The sequence below is a fragment of the Silurus meridionalis genome, chromosome 20, assembly GCF_014805685.1.
Source record: "Silurus meridionalis isolate SWU-2019-XX chromosome 20, ASM1480568v1, whole genome shotgun sequence".
NCBI classification, from domain to species: domain Eukaryota; kingdom Metazoa; phylum Chordata; class Actinopteri; order Siluriformes; family Siluridae; genus Silurus; species Silurus meridionalis.
In genome coordinates, this window is record NC_060903.1 from 17,105,231 (window position 1) to 17,122,842 (window position 17,612).

At 37.6% G+C, this 17,612-nt stretch overlaps 2 protein-coding genes and 1 long non-coding RNA gene across 3 annotated transcripts; 2 read left to right on the forward strand and 1 right to left on the reverse strand.

Moving 5' to 3' along the window:
• Positions 1-4,127: 4,127 nt before the first annotated feature.
• On the forward strand, positions 4,128-10,721 carry dnajc1 (DnaJ (Hsp40) homolog, subfamily C, member 1). The gene is made up of 12 exons (XM_046877164.1): positions 4,128-4,513; positions 7,090-7,191; positions 7,287-7,333; positions 7,464-7,629; positions 7,736-7,833; positions 8,048-8,138; positions 8,229-8,325; positions 8,442-8,602; positions 8,685-8,804; positions 8,901-8,949; positions 9,028-9,455; positions 10,156-10,721. Exons 1-12 carry the CDS (start codon positions 4,358-4,360, stop codon positions 10,222-10,224), a joined length of 1,584 nt encoding a protein of 527 aa, XP_046733120.1. The 5' UTR covers positions 4,128-4,357; the 3' UTR covers positions 10,225-10,721.
• Positions 10,570-11,595, reverse strand: LOC124403427. The gene is made up of 2 exons (XR_006928894.1): positions 11,224-11,595; positions 10,570-10,829 (listed from the first exon to the last, which is right to left on the reverse strand). It is a non-coding gene; the product is annotated as an uncharacterized LOC124403427 (long non-coding RNA).
• A 1,101-nt stretch (positions 11,596-12,696) lies between these two features.
• Positions 12,697-17,271, forward strand: si:dkey-29d8.3 (uncharacterized protein LOC556220 homolog). The gene is made up of 7 exons (XM_046875825.1): positions 12,697-13,055; positions 13,719-13,863; positions 13,974-14,087; positions 14,292-14,436; positions 14,979-15,124; positions 15,222-15,361; positions 15,757-17,271. Exons 1-7 carry the CDS (start codon positions 12,956-12,958, stop codon positions 15,840-15,842), a joined length of 876 nt encoding a protein of 291 aa, XP_046731781.1. The 5' UTR covers positions 12,697-12,955; the 3' UTR covers positions 15,843-17,271.
• The last annotated feature ends 341 nt before the right edge of the window (positions 17,272-17,612 follow it).

Consider the following 17,612-nt stretch of genomic DNA (forward strand, 5'->3'; position numbering starts at 1 on the left):
GGTGTGAACTAACGACCGTCGGGAAATGATTTTTTGTTATCCCTAAGATTTAAGGGTTTCTGGAGGAGAATCTGTCAGGACGGACATGTCCTTCACCGCATGAAGTATCAGGTCGGCTTCGTCCTCAATCGCAGAGAAGGTGTGTGAGAAGAGAACACTACAGTGTGTCACCGTGACTGCACAGATGGAAGTGAAAGTCAGAAGAGGCGTAGTGTTTTCAGTGACTTGGGCGCTGGTGTGAGTTTGTGGACGAAGATACAGTTTGACATGTTTGACTTTCACAGAAAACAACAAATCCGTTTTCAAACCTTGCAGTCAAACATTGCAATGGAAAAAAAGAATTAAAAAAACTTTCCGCAGCGTGCAAGAGCTTCATGACGTCAGAACTGAACGTACAACGAGCAAAAGAAGCGTTTGCAGAAGGACTTGACATGACATTGAACACGTTATAACGGCCCAATGCAGACAGACTCTAAATCAATCAGACTAATCACGTGATCTCTTGGGAACATCACGCAGGACCTTTTATTCACAAAGCGTCAATAGATCATGCGTAAATAGAAGCTCTCTCTCTCTCTCTCGCTCTCTCTCTCTCTCTCTCTCTCTCTCTATCTCTCCAAATAAACACACACACGCGCAATTTATTTTACATTTAATGGATCATCTGTGCAACACAACACATGATAGAATAAACCAGTATACTATTTTGGCCGATAGATAGATAGATAGATAGATAGATAGATAGATAGATAGATAGATAGATAGATAGATAGATAGATAGATAGATAGATAGACAGATAGATAGACAGACAGACAGACAGACAGACAGACAGACAGATTAAGGAAGTTTGACGGAAAGGAAATTCCCCTTTGGTCAATTAGGATGCAAATTTTATCAGCAGAAATAATTTGATTTGCGTGTTTAGTTTCTCTCGCGTGCAGTTCAGATCAAATGAATACATTGGCGTCACTAATTATTTTATTTCAGTACATGTTTGGTAAAGAATATGAGAATTGCAGTAGGACAGGTGGTCTTAAGTCCTGAGACATGGCACAGTTTGTGGACACCAAAGAGCGAAGCAGCAGTTTCCGAACCTTTGTGACGTCACAAGTGTTGCCAGATATCCCGACTTTCGCTTAGAAAGGCTTTTGATCAACTCTTGACTGCCGCTAAAACAAATAATAATTAAAAAGAAATGGTTGTAAAAAAATACAGCAATCCGAAATTACGTTGCTTGTTCACGTGATACATTTTTTACTCTCCTGACTCTCCTTTATTTAATTTTGACTATCTTATATGATTTATTCCTTTTTACAATGTATATTTTTTATCATTTTATGTTTTCTTCATTTTGCCTCTCAATTAAATAAATGTTTCTGAAATGTACTTTCATGCGTGTAATGGATGGCATTTCACCAATCTGGCAACATAAGATTTCGTAACGTGAAACGGCCCAAGACGTGCAAACAAAGAAATAAATCGCACTTTATTATACACGGAAACTCTTACAGACTATTGTTGATTTTTCGGTGTTTACCAAAATTTGGGATGTCATAACGCTGTGAATAATTTAGTGAGTGTGGGGATTTCCTTCACCATGAGCTCAGTTCATTTCTCAGTTTCTAACAGCACATAGACCGAAACCCGAACACTTTCCCTGCGTTCACACTCAGATGCGACTCAGTGATCTCAAACTGAAGCTACACTAGAATGTGTTTGTGTCTAATCGCTTTTTTTGCATGCAAGCCATAAAACCATCCTACAATAACATACAGGCCCATTATTAAAAATGTCGTGTTTTCATGAAGTCGGCGTTGTATTGTTCAAAACTTCTGAAGAGCATCCAAATTTACCTTCAGACATTAAAACAATCCCAGAAGGAACATACTGGTTTTCATATTGGAACTTTTTGTACTGTTTTAATGATAATATCTCAGATAATGATCCAGCAATTTATTTTTTTGCAACCATGAACAATCAAGAAAAATATATATAAATATGAAACCAACACATCCTTGTGCGTCTTCTATGCTCTGTGATGATCCAGACTGATCTATCGATTGATTTATTGATTTGTGCCTGAAGTTATAGAAAAAAAAAATCACGTGTTGTGCAGATGAGATTGCAGATGAGTCGCAGATGGTGTGAAGACCACTCAGAGACATTACCAAAACAAAACAAAAACAAAAATATAATCATACATCTGTAACAAAATATTCACATACATTTTTTTTTTACTTTTTTTCCCGTCCTTCTCTGAAAGAAAAGGTTTTTATATAAATATAAATATAAAGAAGGGAGAGTTTGGGCCCCGCTATTTTCGGTACCGCGCATGCAAATGAAATATTTTATATTTTTTATATTAGACTTTTAGAAACTATTTTTTATAAGCAGCATTTTTTTAGCTTTCTTCCTTTTCGCATTTTTAAAATTTGCATGTTTTTAATACTCAAATAAATAAATAAATAAATAAATAAATAAATAAATAAATAAATCTATTGTTGTTTTTCTTTCCACAAATTATCTTTGGGTTTGTTATTACGCAATTATACATACAGATAAGTTTCTTTCTCGGAATGATAAAATGTAAAACTTTGACTTTTATGCACCGACTTTATTTCAAATATCTTATTACTTTGAGTCATAAATATCTAAATAAAATAAAATACAGATCTAAAATAAGTCTATGTTCTGAACTAACGTGAATGTAGTGGAGCACAAAAGTTTCTGAAGATAATATCAGGATAAGTTTGATATTATTATCGCTCACTTGTATCAGTAAGATGAATTTAAGTCTTAAAACAAGCAAACTAATAGCGACAATCTGGAAAAGACTTTAATAAATCAATAAAACCTTAAGATTGGGATATTATGCTTAAGGCAATGATGTGATATATTTGTATGATGATTATAATGTCTCAGATGCACAGACTGATTAGTTTGTTTTAAGTTAAGCGTTTTTATGAAAACACCTTTGTGTCGTTTCAAAGGCCAATTTTTCCATTTAAAAAATGTACAAGATAAAATTAGTGTCTTATAAGTCAAAGCTATTTTGTACAGAACTGCTTTATACACATCAAATATTTCACATGAGCAGGTTCAGAGTTTCTTCTATAAAAATGTCTGAATGTCGCAGCAGATCCAAATTAATGACATTTGCTTTGACTTGTGAAGTTAATAGACGCATCAGTTCTTCTATTTACAAACACCTCGATGGTGCCAGTAGTCAGAAGTAAATATCTCAGAAATCAGACCTACATGATCTGCTGATCTGCAGAAAGAAATGCTAACATACACACAAACAAACGCAATTGAACGTGTGAATGGATGGATGGATGGATGGATGGATGGATGGATGGATGGATGGATAGGTGGATGGATGGGTGAATGAATGAATGAATAGAAAAGATTATTGAATGGATAAATGGATGGATATACAAAAGAAAGAAAGAAACAATGAATGAATGAACGAATGAACGAATGAATGAATGAACGAATTAATGGATGAATGAATAAATGAATATATGGACAAATAAATGACACACAAACAAACGCAATTGAATGAATGAATGGATGAATGGATGGATGGATGAATGAATTAATGAATTAATGTATAGAAAAGATTGTTGGATGGATGGATATATATAAAAAAGAAAGAAACAATGCATGAATGAATGAATGAATGGATGGATGAACGAATGAATGAATGGATGAATGAATAAATGAATATATGGACCAATAAATGACATACAAACGCAATTGAATGGATGGATGGATGGATGGATGGATGGATGGATGGATGGATGAATGAAAGTATAGAAAAGATTATTGAATGGATGGATGGATGTATATATAAAAGAAAGAAAGAAACAGTGAATGAATGAATGAATGAATGAATGAATGGATGAATGAATGAATGAATAAATGAATGGACCACCACTGTGGTTTCTTTTCTCAGGGGATCCTCCTCTGAACATCTTTAAAGAAACATCTCAATTCTCAGGCTGAATCTCAAACCACCTCCTGCATGGAGAACATTCAGTACAATCGTCTATATGATTTACACTTCAGATGAAGGCCACGTGTATAGGCAGAAGACAGATATTTAGGATGCGGCCTTTTTTTTTTTTTCTTCTCCCACAGAAGCGATCCTTCAGCGTGTTTTTACAGCGACGTGGACCGAGTTGCTCAGCCCTGATTGGTCGCTCTCGTGGCGGCTGCGTGTGAAACTCTCCTCCGCGGAGCTTTTCCACGTCGCCGAAAGTGGACACGTTTTATTCGGCTACAGGGGTGAACCATGCAGAGCTTTTTCATGACTATAATTGAGCGTTAACACGTTTTTCTGAAGGGTTCACAATGGCTTCTCCGAGGCTCCGGAGATTTGTGTTGTTAGTCGCCGGCCTGTTCTTCTTCTCTCCGGGGCCGACTGCAGCGTGGGACGCGGATTTGGAGATGTTCGACCTGGTGGAGGAAATCCCACAATCATTTTACGAGTTTCTTTCCGTCAACCAGGTAAATCATCACGTATTACCATCAGTTCACTTGTATTTCTTTGTTTCATGTTTTTATTTCATGTTAAAATGTCGCTCTTTTTGATGAAACTTTGTAGCAGCCGCTTCGTTACTTAGTGAGGAAACACCATGTTCTTCTAAACCCTTATAATTAAAAGGTTTTAACCTGAATTTAAAACACATTCACCTGAAATCTGACCAATACTTTAATTAAGGGTCGTAATTATTATCATTCTTTTTTGTTTTGGTTCCTAATTTTTTTCTCATGGCGGTATAACGGATCAGCGGGAGGATTGTAGGTCCTGACGCCGATAACAGCGACCGAGTCTCGGTAGCATTCTGCAGGAAACTCCGAGGCTTTAGGCCTAGCACGGTCATTAGTTTGACTCAACCAAAACAAATATCTAACAAATTATTTTATCCACTACTTTGAAATGTTAAAGCCTCCAAAGTGTTCTCCACATTATAACGTATTCAAATCTAACTTTCTAATATGAATATAAAGTGGAGGAGACATGCAAATACTGAAACTAATAGTATGTGCTTTATTTCCTATATTAATTCTGCTCTTTTTTTATTTTGCTTCATTATTTTCTATAAGTTTGGGTTTTGTGTAATGAGCTTATTCTTATCATTGTCTGGTGCATAATTATTAAAATTTGTCCAGGAATTTAGTGAGAGCTGTCAAAAATCCTGTCCTTTCAGCTCATGGTGTATTTATGTATTTTCAGAATATTTAATTCAGGTTTTTTTGTAGAGAACTTTAAAATGGACACGGTCACAAAGCAGATTTACAGAGAGTAGGAATTTTTCTAATGAGAGAGCCACTGGTGAATGTGGCGAGGAGAAACTCCCGGAGATGGTATGAGGAAGAAACCTTGAGAGGAACCAGACTCAAAATAGAACCCATCCTCATCTTGTGGCTGAAATTGTGACAATTCAAACAGTAAAGGCGTTGATATTTCACCCTTCTCCCATCTGGCAGACGCTACAGGTGCCTCAGAGACGCACAAACAGACTGAAGACAAACTTTTTTTTCCTGTGGCTGTTACTGCACTGAACAGCTGATTCAATACTGCAATGTCACTTTCTATGTATTTTTGCACTGCAAATCCACTACACATTTCTTTTTGAACCATCCATTTGAGTATATTGTCTTCTGACATGTCCGTCTATGCCTAAACTTTGCATAGTCATGTCAAGAAGCTTTTATTGCAGTACACAGTAAAATGAGACCTTCCTCCTGAACCCTGATGCTATGTTTAACAACATAAAGCTACATAACAGAAAACACAGAGCTGAGGACTAGTGAGTGTCCTCATCACATAAAGTGCATTGTGTGCAACCTGGTGCAAACGGTGCCAGACGACGCAAAGACGGTGCCAGACGGCGCAAAGACGGTGCCAGACGGCGCAAGAAGGTTCAAGACAACACAAGACAGTGTGGGACAAATGCACAAAATAGCGCTGCCATTAAACCCACTGTATATTACACAATGCAGTGTGTAAGAGAGAACTGAGTACAGGAGTGTAGCTTGTAATTAACAAAATGTAAACAAAAGGGTTTGTGCAAAAACAGCGTGAAAACAGTTTGTAATAATGAGGTAATATGGGTGGTACTGAAGACATGGATGTGTGAAGTGAGTACGAGTGTACACAGTATATCGTATATTACTATATATTCCATATTATTACCTACTGCACCTTCTGTACATTAATCACCCTCATCCCTGTATATATGGACCTCATACCCTATTTATCTACTGTTCTTTATTGTAAATAGGCACGTATGCACTTCTGGTTAGATGCTAACTGCCTTTAATTGGCTCTGTACATGTACTCTGCACAATGACAAAGTTTAATCTAATCTCATCTCATCTAATCTAATCATATGCTACAGTAGGTGGACCAAAATGCAATCCTAACAGATATATTGCCCCTCAATGGTGCCAGTAGCTCAGTCTTAACTGTTCCCATTCTGAAGGGTTTTTTTCAGAATGGTAAATATTGAGTCTAAAGTTTAACACGCAAACAAACGTAAATAGGTGGACGGATGGAAGGGCAGAGGGGCAGATTAATACATAGATGGATTACTAGAAATATGCATGAAGAGACCACCAGTATAGTTTCTTTTTTAAAGGGATTCTTCATCTGATTAGGAAACATCCATTCTCAATTCTTAGGCTGAATCTCAAATCATCTTAAAGATTATACCTTTCAGTTTGTCTATAATAATTAAGCCAGTGCACCAATGGTGAGGAAAAACTCACCTTGAGAAGAACAGGACTCAAAATGGAACTCATTGTGACAAAAGTAATGGCTTTTATATGCTACATCAGGTACTTAATGCTCTCCTAACAGAGAATAGTCATATAACATCCACAAAATGAACATTACAGGACATAAAGAATATTTTTTTTGCATATCCCAGTTTGAAGCCTTAAACAGTGAGTTCTTGTCAAATTTTAGACTCAAGTACGATGCCCAGTATTGGCATTTAAAGAGAAATCTACTGCTATTAATATTATTTTAACCGGTGTATTCGTTCTTAATTTATAAAATCCATGTTCTTTCATAGGATGCCTCACCTGCTGAGATCAGAAAGGCCTACAGACGACTTTCCCTCATCCTTCACCCTGATAAAAACAAAGATGAGAACGCTGAAACCCAGTTTCGCCAGGTACGATAAGCTCGTGCAGAAAACCGTCATAGCAACGCAACGTCTTGTTGCATTTCAACAATAACCTGCGAATATGTTTTTCCTTTTAATCGCAGCTCGTTGCCATCTATGAAGTCCTCAAAGATGAGGAACGGAGAAAAGGGTAGAAGGATATTTGTATTTTTCTGTAAATTGCATTGCTACATTTGTACTCCGTTACAAGTCGAAGTTTTTTTTTTCTGGTTTGCAATCGTTAACTCTGATTTCCATGTGCAACGTCTTCTCTCACACAGGTATGATGACATCCTGGTTAATGGGCTTCCTGATTGGAGACAGCCCGTGTTCTACTATCGTCGTGTCCGGAAGATGAGCAACGGAGAGCTGGGCTTCCTCCTCTTCCTCATTCTCACTGTGGGCCACTATGCTGTGATCTGGTCTATTTACTTGGAGAAGCAGTTGGTGAGTGTTGCATGATGTCTTTGTGTGGCATCATCATGAAAGATAAACGTATAGTGTGAAAACTGATAGCAAGTGTGGCTTTGATGAGGCTTTTTTTTTCTTCTAGGATGAGCTCCTGAGCAGGAAGAAGAAAGAGAAGAAGAAAAAGCAAAGCAGCAAGCTGGCCGAGGAGCCGAAGACCACGGGGCAGGAGAAAAATGAGAAGTGAGCCATTTATCAGTCCATCAAAGGAAATGACTTCATGCGCCAGCAGTCGTTATTTGAGAACCCTAACCTTAGTGTGGTCCCTAGAGCTAATATTTAAAGAGTATTTCCTAGTAGTAGTGACACTCCTCCTCTTTCTACTGGTCTAGAGTATTCTTCATGGTTTTATTTTATTTGACTTGCATTGTTCCTAATTACTTTGTTTCCTTGTTAGATCCGATAAACCGAACTGGCAAGATATTCTGCCACTCAAGCTGAGCATATGGCTTTACTACGCGCTGAAATCTCTCCCTCATGTCATACAGGTACGTGTCCACCATAGCGGGGGGGGGGCGGGGGTGTGTGCCCGTAGTTTACTTTTGCGTAAATCACCCACTGTGTTTTTATAAACTCAGGAGGTGAAGCAGTACTACCAAGACTACAAAGAGATGAAACTGAAAGAAAAAGAGCAAGCGGAAGCAGAAGCACAAGCAGAGCAAGAAACGCAACAAAGTAACGTAAACAAATTCATACGTGATGTGAAAATATTTATTTGTGCAGTGGAAATGTAGTAAAACGGAGCTTATACTGTATTATAAAGACACAAAATTACTTTCGTGACCCATCAGGAGAAAAAAGGCCAAAGGTAAAGAAACCCAAAGTCGAGTTTCCGGTTTACGAGTCCAGCGAGTCGGCGTACGTTCCTGCGTACGACCAGGGAACGTCCATCGAGGACATCGAGGATCAGATGGACGACTGGCTAGAAGATCGTAAAATGCAAAAAAAGAAAGTCAGTCCAATGGAACTGTAAATAGTCACGATTGAAGCTTTTAGAGTTTTTACGTTGTCTAACATGTCACTGGCGATTTCAGAGTCCAGAGTGGACAGATGAGGACCTCAGTCTGCTGACTCGCTGCATGGCGAAGTTTCCAGGAGGAACACCGGGGCGGTGGGAGAAGATCGCTCATGAACTGGGCAGAGCCGTTACTGATGTGGGTTTCCGAGCAGTGCACAGCTTTTTTTTTTTTTTATAACATTATTTACATTTCTGCACATTGAAGCCAAAAAATATTATACATTTTTTTTAGGTTACAACAAAAGTGAAACAAATCAAAGACTGTGTTTCCAATACATCAGGTCAGTGTTATTTAAAACATTAGTTGTGGTGGACCTCACAAAAATGGACCTCACAAAACAAATCTTTTGACCCCTCAGGGTTGGTGAAGTTCTCGGAGTTGAAAAGTAGCGTGACGGTGGGAAAAAGCGCCGTCCCTGATAGTCTTATGACCCAGAGAGAGGAGATCGGGCTCCTCGAAGAGCCTTCTCAGCTCGACACACCCGAGGATACTGAGAGCAAAACCGTGAGGAGACGAAGCAAGAAATCCGCCACGGGGGCTGCTGGGACAGGACCAGGGGAGGAGAAGGAAAAAGCGAAAGGGCGCAGACAGAGAGACTTTGATCCCACGGCCGTGGAAGAGGACAGCGACGAGGAGAAAAAGCAAGCAAAGGAAAAGCCAGTGTCTTCTGACGAGGTTTGGTCCCAAAACCAGCAGAGACTGTTGGAGCTGGCGCTGCAGCAGTACCCCCGAGGCACAGCGGAACGCTGGGACAGGATCGCCAAAGTGGTGCCTGGGAAAAGCAAGGTTAGAAGTTAAACCCGTCTGCATCTTCTGAGGGGTCGTCAGAATTCGAATGTTTTACTGATCCCATAGGGAAATTGTTGGGTCGCAGTTTCTTAGAGTAAAATTAAAGAAAATAAAAAATTGGAAATTTGTAGTAAATATACTACAGTGAGGGTTATACAAGTTATTATTATTATTGCACTGAAATGCCCATGATATTAACATTATAGAAGTGTGGCATGGAAATATAGAACTATATTGTATATCGTCTGTATAGTGGACCAGCTGTTTAACACTCAGAGGGAGGAGTGAAATAGTTTGATCTCCTGAGGTGCATTCTGGTAGTACGAGTCTGTCGCTGAACGTACTCTTTAGATGGAGTCCCTAGATGAAATATACTTTGGACAGCATCCTTCTTTCAGAGTCCAGACCCTCCAGCCTGACTTATGAGGGTCCGTTAAACACCCGGTTTAATTTCTAATCATATTTATATTTCAATAGTGTTGAATACTTGCTTCTGATTGGTCAGATATCGGCACTTATTATTATTATTATTATTATTATTATTATTATATGGTACTGTTTCTGTAGTGGTTTTTGGTTGATGTTAATGAATATTAAAATAATGGTCTGTGGGGTGATAAAAATGTTATAATGAAGTGTGTGTGTGTGTGTGTGTGTGTGTGTGTGTGTGTGTGCTCTCTGTTTCTGTTGTCTGCAGGAGGAGTGTATGATCCGGTACAAGCTGCTTGCTGAGCTGGTGCTGAAAAAGAAACAGGCGAAGAGCTGACGAATCCTGATCCCTCTTTCCTCCACCTGTTTCTTCATCTCTCTCTCTCTATCATGTGCCTTAGCTTTGCCAAAATCATGCTGGATATCAGCTGGATCGGTTCACCAGCTGTCTGGTTTAGGGCTGGTTTATATTTCTGCACTGATCTTAATTGATTGATTGATTGAGTGACTGCACTTCTCAGAAAGGATAAGACATAAAAAGCGTTCACGTTACGGTATTCGTGTTCAACAAACACGCAGATGCAGAAGTATAAACCAGCCCCCGTGCTGAAAGACGCCAGGCTTCAGTATTGGACGAACCCATTTACTGTGTGTATTAATCGAAGCTGCAAATGTCCAGAAATCAGTTTTATTATTTATTAAATCTTTCCGAACAGAACAGCGAAGCTTCTTCTGATGCCCGTTGATGTTTTCGGCCCACATGTTTTCAGAGACCCAATGTGGAATTGTGGTTTTAATCTGTCGATGAAACATAAATCATTTACGCACAACAGATTTCTGACTCGTGTGTGTCGCTGCTGTCACTTCTGTCCTCTACAACCACCAATGCTTTAGGTGATCGATGACCCAACATCTAATGAGACCATCGACAGGATACTGGTTCTGTTAAAACAACAAAAATCTACACAACATGCACTCAAATCTTATTATATCACAACAATAAAATCCTGCTTATTCATGTAAATATCTAAATAGCTAATAATGTGGCAGCAGTACAATCATAAAAAAAATCATACACTTAGTTACTGTTTACATCAAATATTAGACAATAAGGAATCTATGGTATAGTTGATGATGCTGGAGAGGCTGATTTGGGTATTTACAACAACAGCCACTAGATTTGATCTAAAATGCTGCAAAAAACCCTCAATAAGTGACATTTGTGCAGGTAGAAACAGCTGATAAAGATCACTCAGGTTCAAGCAGTTAGTGTATAGAACCAGTCTGAGTCTCATGTCTGACAAATATCCTGAATGTAACACACAGAATAAAATACCTTCAAACTGATGCTCTACAACACGAGATCTTGGGCTTTAATAATCTCTGGGTGACCAACGCTGGACAGGTGAAGATCTGCAAACATCACCTGGGGGTTTCCCTGACCTGCTGCTTCAATAATTGTGATCTAAAATATCCAAATATAATGCATGAGAGCCAATATTTTACATGGTTTTACACATATGCATTATTATTATTATTTTTTTTTTTTCTAAATGATTTTATCGGAATTTAGCAATAATTGAGATTTTCTCGTTTGCACAAGAGTCCGGTAGGTGGCGCACTAATCCCAGTTACCAGAGAAAAAAGAAAAATAAACACTATAAAATAGAATATTCTTCTTTTCATCATATATATATATATATAGAGAGAGAGAGAGAGAGAGAGAGAGAATTTTTTTTTTTTTTTTTATAAAATCGAATTATTTCCTTTTTATTTTGGCTCTGTTTTCCTCTGCTTTGATATTTAAAAGTAATGATTGGATTTGAGTGTTTCTGAACTGTATTCTGAACCTGTTTTAGGATTCAGGGCATTTAATAAACAACGTGTTTTGTCTGATCATCGAGCTTCGAGTCTAATCTAATGTCGATTAAACACAATATTTGGTTGCATCCGCGTCTCTCTTTTTTTCTCTCCCTGATCTGATTTATATTAGAAAATGTTTCACATTTGTGTTGAGGAACTTTACTGTTTTATTCTTTTTCTGATCATGTAGAATATAAAACACTGGCCGTTCTGAATTACTTTATACAGTAACTACAGAATTATTGGACAATTACCTGCTTTTTGTGTTTTTCTCGTTTTTTTTTAAAGACTAACCCTAAAGATAAGAAAGATAAGAAAAATATAATTATTGATAATATTTAAAAAACATTTTTTAACTAAAGCCGACTAGGAGACAGCAATTCTTTCACAGATTTCAAAAAGATAATGCGTATTTTTCCTAAATATGTAGAACCGACAGTGAAACATTTTTTATTTCTTCCTGTTTTTTTTTTTTGTTTTTTTTAAACAAAATCTTATTTTTTAATTTAGTGCACAAGATAGAATTGTTATTAATTACATTTAAATTGTTTAAATTAAAGACATGTTTTATAAAGAAAATATTTTCAAAATAAATATTCTTTTTGACTTTCTCTTTTTCTCTTTAATGTTTGTATACTTTAATATTTATGATTTTTGTGGAAATATGAATTTTTTGTTCTGCTTTCACGCTTTAAAAAATAGTAAGTCCTTTCTTGGTTGGTTTTAAATTGATTTAAGTTTTGATATGCTTTACTTTTTTAATGAATTTTTTTTTCTTGTGTTTTTTTGGATCTCCTTGTCAGATTTCTTTCTTTGAAGTTCTTCATTTTTTCTTTCTTTCGTCTTTAGTTATGCTTTCTTTTTTTCTTCTTTTTTCTTTCTTTACACTAAAAGGCCAGCAGGTGGCGATAAAAGCCCTTTCACTCACGCTTCCCAGTAAAAGTGGTAGAAGAAGAGAAGTTATAAAACATCACACGTTGTATAATATCTTCGTTATACAACACCGGAGTGTCAAGTTTTGCATCGAAGAAGGTTAATTTAAGTCAATTTAAACTAAATAAATTGTTTATTATATTCTTTTCTCTCTTTGTGTAGAAATACGGCGACTTAACAGCAGAAAACTTTAGAAATTCGAAGGAAAATCAGTCAGGTTTGGTTTACAAAAAAAAAAAAAAAAAAAAATACTTTTAATCCGGAGCTCAGGCATGGAGGGACACAACATCGGGCGAATTTTAGTTCTTCTTCTCTCCCTGTTGGTTTTCATCACCGCTTTGACCATCAACGCCTTGGCTGGAACGGGAAAAGGTGGGTAAAACAGGACCTTTTCTTTTCCCATCTGTATTCCGGGTAGCCACACCCACTCTTTAGGGATTGGCTATCTAGCCAATCAGGACGCACATAAACTTTACATGCATATTTGCATATTAGAGACTTCACATGTAAATTTAACGCATTTAAAGTGTCTATGTTTAGATGTATTTTTCACGTGATCACGTCAGATTTATTTGATCAATTTGTAAACTAAGATCTGTGGGTTATATTGATGTAATTTAAACCATCTTAATCAAATGAAAATAATCTGAAAGTTCAATAGACTATGTAGTCACGTGTGAAAGATTTTAAGATTTTACATATAAACAAATATTTTTAGATACGCTTTAATTTTGCTTAGTTAATATATTTGCTGAAATATAAATGGATCTGAGGAGAAATCTCAAGTTTTTATGGTCTCCTGAGTAAATCACTGACTACACACACACACACACACACACACACACACACACACTTTTAAACCCACTTTTATAACACAAGCAAGAATGCTTTATATATAATATTTCATATTTTAATAGAATATATATACATTATACTATTATTTATTTATTTATTTTACTAAATTTAAAATGCTGCAATCTGATTGTCCTAAACCTACAGTATATTTTAGTCACGCCTCGTGTTGTTTTTTTTTAGGACCGTTTTTGCGTGGAACAGGAAATGTGTCCGCTCTGTATGAGACAGAAATCACTCCGGCTGGATGGACTTTCTCCATATGGGGAATCATCTACACCTGGCTTGTTCTGATGTACCTGTATTTTCTGAGCTGGTTCTGCAGACGGTAATCACAAATACGCAGCTGATGAGTTCATATGCTCTTTAATATAAACCTGTCATTTGCAGCATCACATGAACTTCACTGCATCTTTTCGTCTCATGTTTTGTGCGCAGGACGGCCACCGGATGGATGTACTGCAGTCCTGCTGTTCTTCCTTATGGCTTTTTTCTCTCATGGATGATTAACATGCTCCTGAACATCACCTGGCTCCTGCTGTGGGACAGAGAGTACGTACACGTCCATGTTGAGAACATAAGAATTAGAAATTGTCAGGGTTGACAGAGCCGTGCTACTTCCTGATGGATAAAGCTCTGTGATTTATGTATGCTTGTTTGGAACATATTTGGCAACCTTGAATAGAGCTTGTAATAGTGAGCTGTGTGTGTGTGTGTGTGTGTGTGTGTGTGTGTGTTTTTCCCCCTTCACTGCAGGTTGATGATTCCAGCACTAATATGTTTAGCTCTGATTGCGTTCACAAGTTACCTCCTGATCTTCTTCTCTTGTGTTGGTCTGCGAACTCATGGAGCCTGGCTCAAACACAACCATCCCGTAGATCTCTGCTGCATCTATGTGCTGGTGTGTGTGTGTGTGTGTGTTTGATGTGTCTTACAAATAAGCACAAAAACCGGGTTGACCCGTGGGTTAATCTAAATAATGAACTGTTTTAGAAATATAATTAATAAATTAAATACTAACAATAAATTAAATTAAATAATTAGTTTTAAAAAATTACTTAAAGAATGATTTCACAATCAAAAAGTAAAATATATCCTTTTTTATTATATAAACAACAGTACAAAATAATTAATAAAAAAATAAATCTAATAAAAAAAGAAATAAAATATATACAAAAAATAAAACGATAGATACCTGCTATAATGCATATTCAGCTTAATAATTTATTTCTGAAACAATAAATGCACATGTGTTGATGACATCAGTGAAAGAGTAGGCTTTAGTCTTTTATAAAAATATAATGTTATAAATATAATTTTCTTACTAATTATTAATGTAACGCTACATTAATAACTCTATATTTTTGATTATGAGGAAAAAAAATCATTGCAGACTGTTGTGACGTTGTAGACGTGACGTTCAGCTCACGTGTTGTATTTCAGGTTCAGAACGGTATTGCAACTTACTCCACATGGACGACTATCGCTACCCTCCTCAACCTGAGCGTGGTGTTGGATATTAATTCCATGTCACCCACAGATGCAGCCACTGTTTCTCTGAGCATTCTGCTGATCGAAGTGATCGTATGGTGAGTCCTCGTCCAGTGTCTAATCAGTTTACACGCATTTGTTTATGGTAATTCTTTTAAATCGTGTTTTTGACCCCGATTTCTTTGGCATGTGCAGGTTTGCTGTGGAGAACTTTGTGATCGAGAAGCACGTGCGCTACATTCTGACCGTCTACCCCGTCATTATCTTCGCTCTCAGTGGAAACCTGAACAAACACTACGACGCAGCAGCTCCGGGGAGAAACGCCGTGTTTTCGGGTGAGTTATGACAACGGGGTCAAAACGACGACCTTTGAGATAAATCTTCATCTTCCGGAAGAGGGCGAAGTCCGAATAGCACCAGATGAACAGCTTCCTGATGTACACAGGACGATGACTTTCGGCACACTGCCTTATGAACGTCGGTGCTCCCTGTGACTGTGCGTGCAGCCTTGTGCTGCCATCTGTTGGCGGGTCACAAAACTAGTCTCAAACTTTTGATACCAACCTTGTGTATATATAATCCACACCTACTTCACTGGGGCTGACAAACATCCCTGATTGGAAATATAACATAAACCACACCCCTTTTAATAAGACGGACTTAAGAAATTTATTTTCAGCTTCCTTTTTTAGAATTCTAATCACGTCCTTATTTTATCTGTTTTTTGCAGCTGTTCTCTTGGCGCTGGCCTGCGTGTTGTTCGTGATCCGAGTTTTCCTGGTGATTTGGAGGCACCGTACTCGTCCTCTCTTCTAAGACGAAAACGCTGAAGGACCAAAGACTGATGTCCACACCGGTGAAAAGTAGCTAAAACAAAAAACCGGTGGATGACACCAAAGCCTTCACATCGAGTCCCTTCCTCTGTACTAAAATACAGCCTTTAACACTATTCCTTGATTCTCTATGATGTATGTCTTTTCCATATACGTACGCAGTAACTGTATAAACCTGAAGCGCCTTTGATACACGGCCAAAACATACATTCGCGTTCAGTGCCATGAGAAAATATTTCTCATTTTTCAATGTTCTTTTTTTCCCTGCTCACTTTCCCACACTGAGACTGTATCACTTCAAAACGGTGAATAATGAAGAGGCCATATTTAGTGCTGGATCATTAAAATGTGAAATCACACAGGCTAAACTAGCGGCTCTGGTCGTGTGATCAGTATCATTACTTGATCAAGTTCTACTTTAAAGTGATGTCCTGTAGCTCTTATTACAAGCTCAAACGTCCGTTTTTATTCAGTTGGCAGGACATGCGTGTGTCTAATCCAAAACTCTAAATAAAGAATAATCAAATCATAGCACATAGAGCTTTGATTAAGAGTCCAACAATAGCCTTCTGGCAATGATCGGAGTCTTAGTGACTGTACATTTTCTTTTTCTTTAAGAAATCTTCACCGATGTCCAAATGAGCGATGAAGGTGAACACTGTGGTCTAATGTGTAGAGGAGCTTTCCAGAATTCATTCACGGTACAGCAACGATAGTGATAAATATAGAAAATAAGCACACACACATACGAAAAAATTGGATTCTGTGTGCTTTCCAAACATCCCATTCTACATGTAGTCTTCATTTGCTGGTATAATAACCTCCAATCTTCTCAGAAGATGTTCCACCAGATTTTGGAGTATGATTTTGGAGATTCGGCCACAAGGATGTTCGTAAAAGTCATGTAGATGAGGTGAGGAGGCCTGGGGTGGAGTCAGTGTTCACGTTCATCATCTTCAATAGGGTTAAGTTCAGAGCTCTATAGCTGGAGATCTTCCACTCCAACTCCAAAATTAACAGCTACACAATTGTGTGCCTTTGTGGTAACAGTTTGGGGGGAAAAAAGGTCAGATGTCTGATACGTCTGTCTATTCACAATAGTGTATATATTTAACTTTTAACAGCACATGCATGTCTATATAGATTGTTTTTCATTTCAGAAAAATGAATGAAGGACTACTTTCATGTAGATCACAGATAAATCTCCGTCCTCTGTCTTAAGCTGTGTTTACTAATTTAATCCTATGTTTTATTTGATTTTGTTTATTTTCATATTGATGGGATCATCATGACTAAAGCTAATATGATGAACTGTTATTGTATAGTGCAATCGGTTCACTATTAAACTGTGTATGTGGCCCGGCCTGAACAATATTACCAGTGAATCGCCAAATAAAAAGACAACAAAAAGATTTGGACGCGTTTACACATTTTTCTATGTGAAACTCCAAAAAAAGGCATGACGTGCGCCGCTCTCTGGGAAAGTAATGCTCGGTATTCCGTCAGCTCATCTATAAAGTGTGGAGAGGTTAGTGCTCTCCTCCAAGCACGCTTAGCTTCTTCACAACACTGAATGATCAGCAGGATGCGTCTCACAGGAAGGTCATGTAAACCTTCACCTAGTCTCGGCTTGAGAAACTCTACCCACAGCTCATGGATTTTTTTATATAGGTCACCATACTGAACACAGAGATGAGGGTTGGTCTTTTGCACAGTGTTTTAAAACCTTAAAACAGGAAGTTTGTAAAGACCA

Bases quoted from the DNA above. Each gene is read 5' to 3' on its own strand.
- dnajc1 (XM_046877164.1), top strand. From the start codon at position 4,358: ATGGCTTCTCCGAGGCTCCGGAGATTTGTGTTGTTAGTCGCCGGCCTG. The intron at 7,334-7,463 runs GTAGAAGGATAT...TCTCTCACACAG, and splicing joins GATGAGGAACGGAGAAAAGG to GTATGATGACATCCTGGTTA. The intron at 8,326-8,441 runs GTAACGTAAACA...GTGACCCATCAG, and splicing joins AGAGCAAGAAACGCAACAAA to GAGAAAAAAGGCCAAAGGTA.
- si:dkey-29d8.3 (XM_046875825.1), top strand. From the start codon at position 12,956: ATGGAGGGACACAACATCGGGCGAATTTTAGTTCTTCTTCTCTCCCTG. The intron at 13,056-13,718 runs GTGGGTAAAACA...GTTTTTTTTTAG, and splicing joins CTTGGCTGGAACGGGAAAAG to GACCGTTTTTGCGTGGAACA. The intron at 13,864-13,973 runs GTAATCACAAAT...TTTTGTGCGCAG, and splicing joins CTGAGCTGGTTCTGCAGACG to GACGGCCACCGGATGGATGT.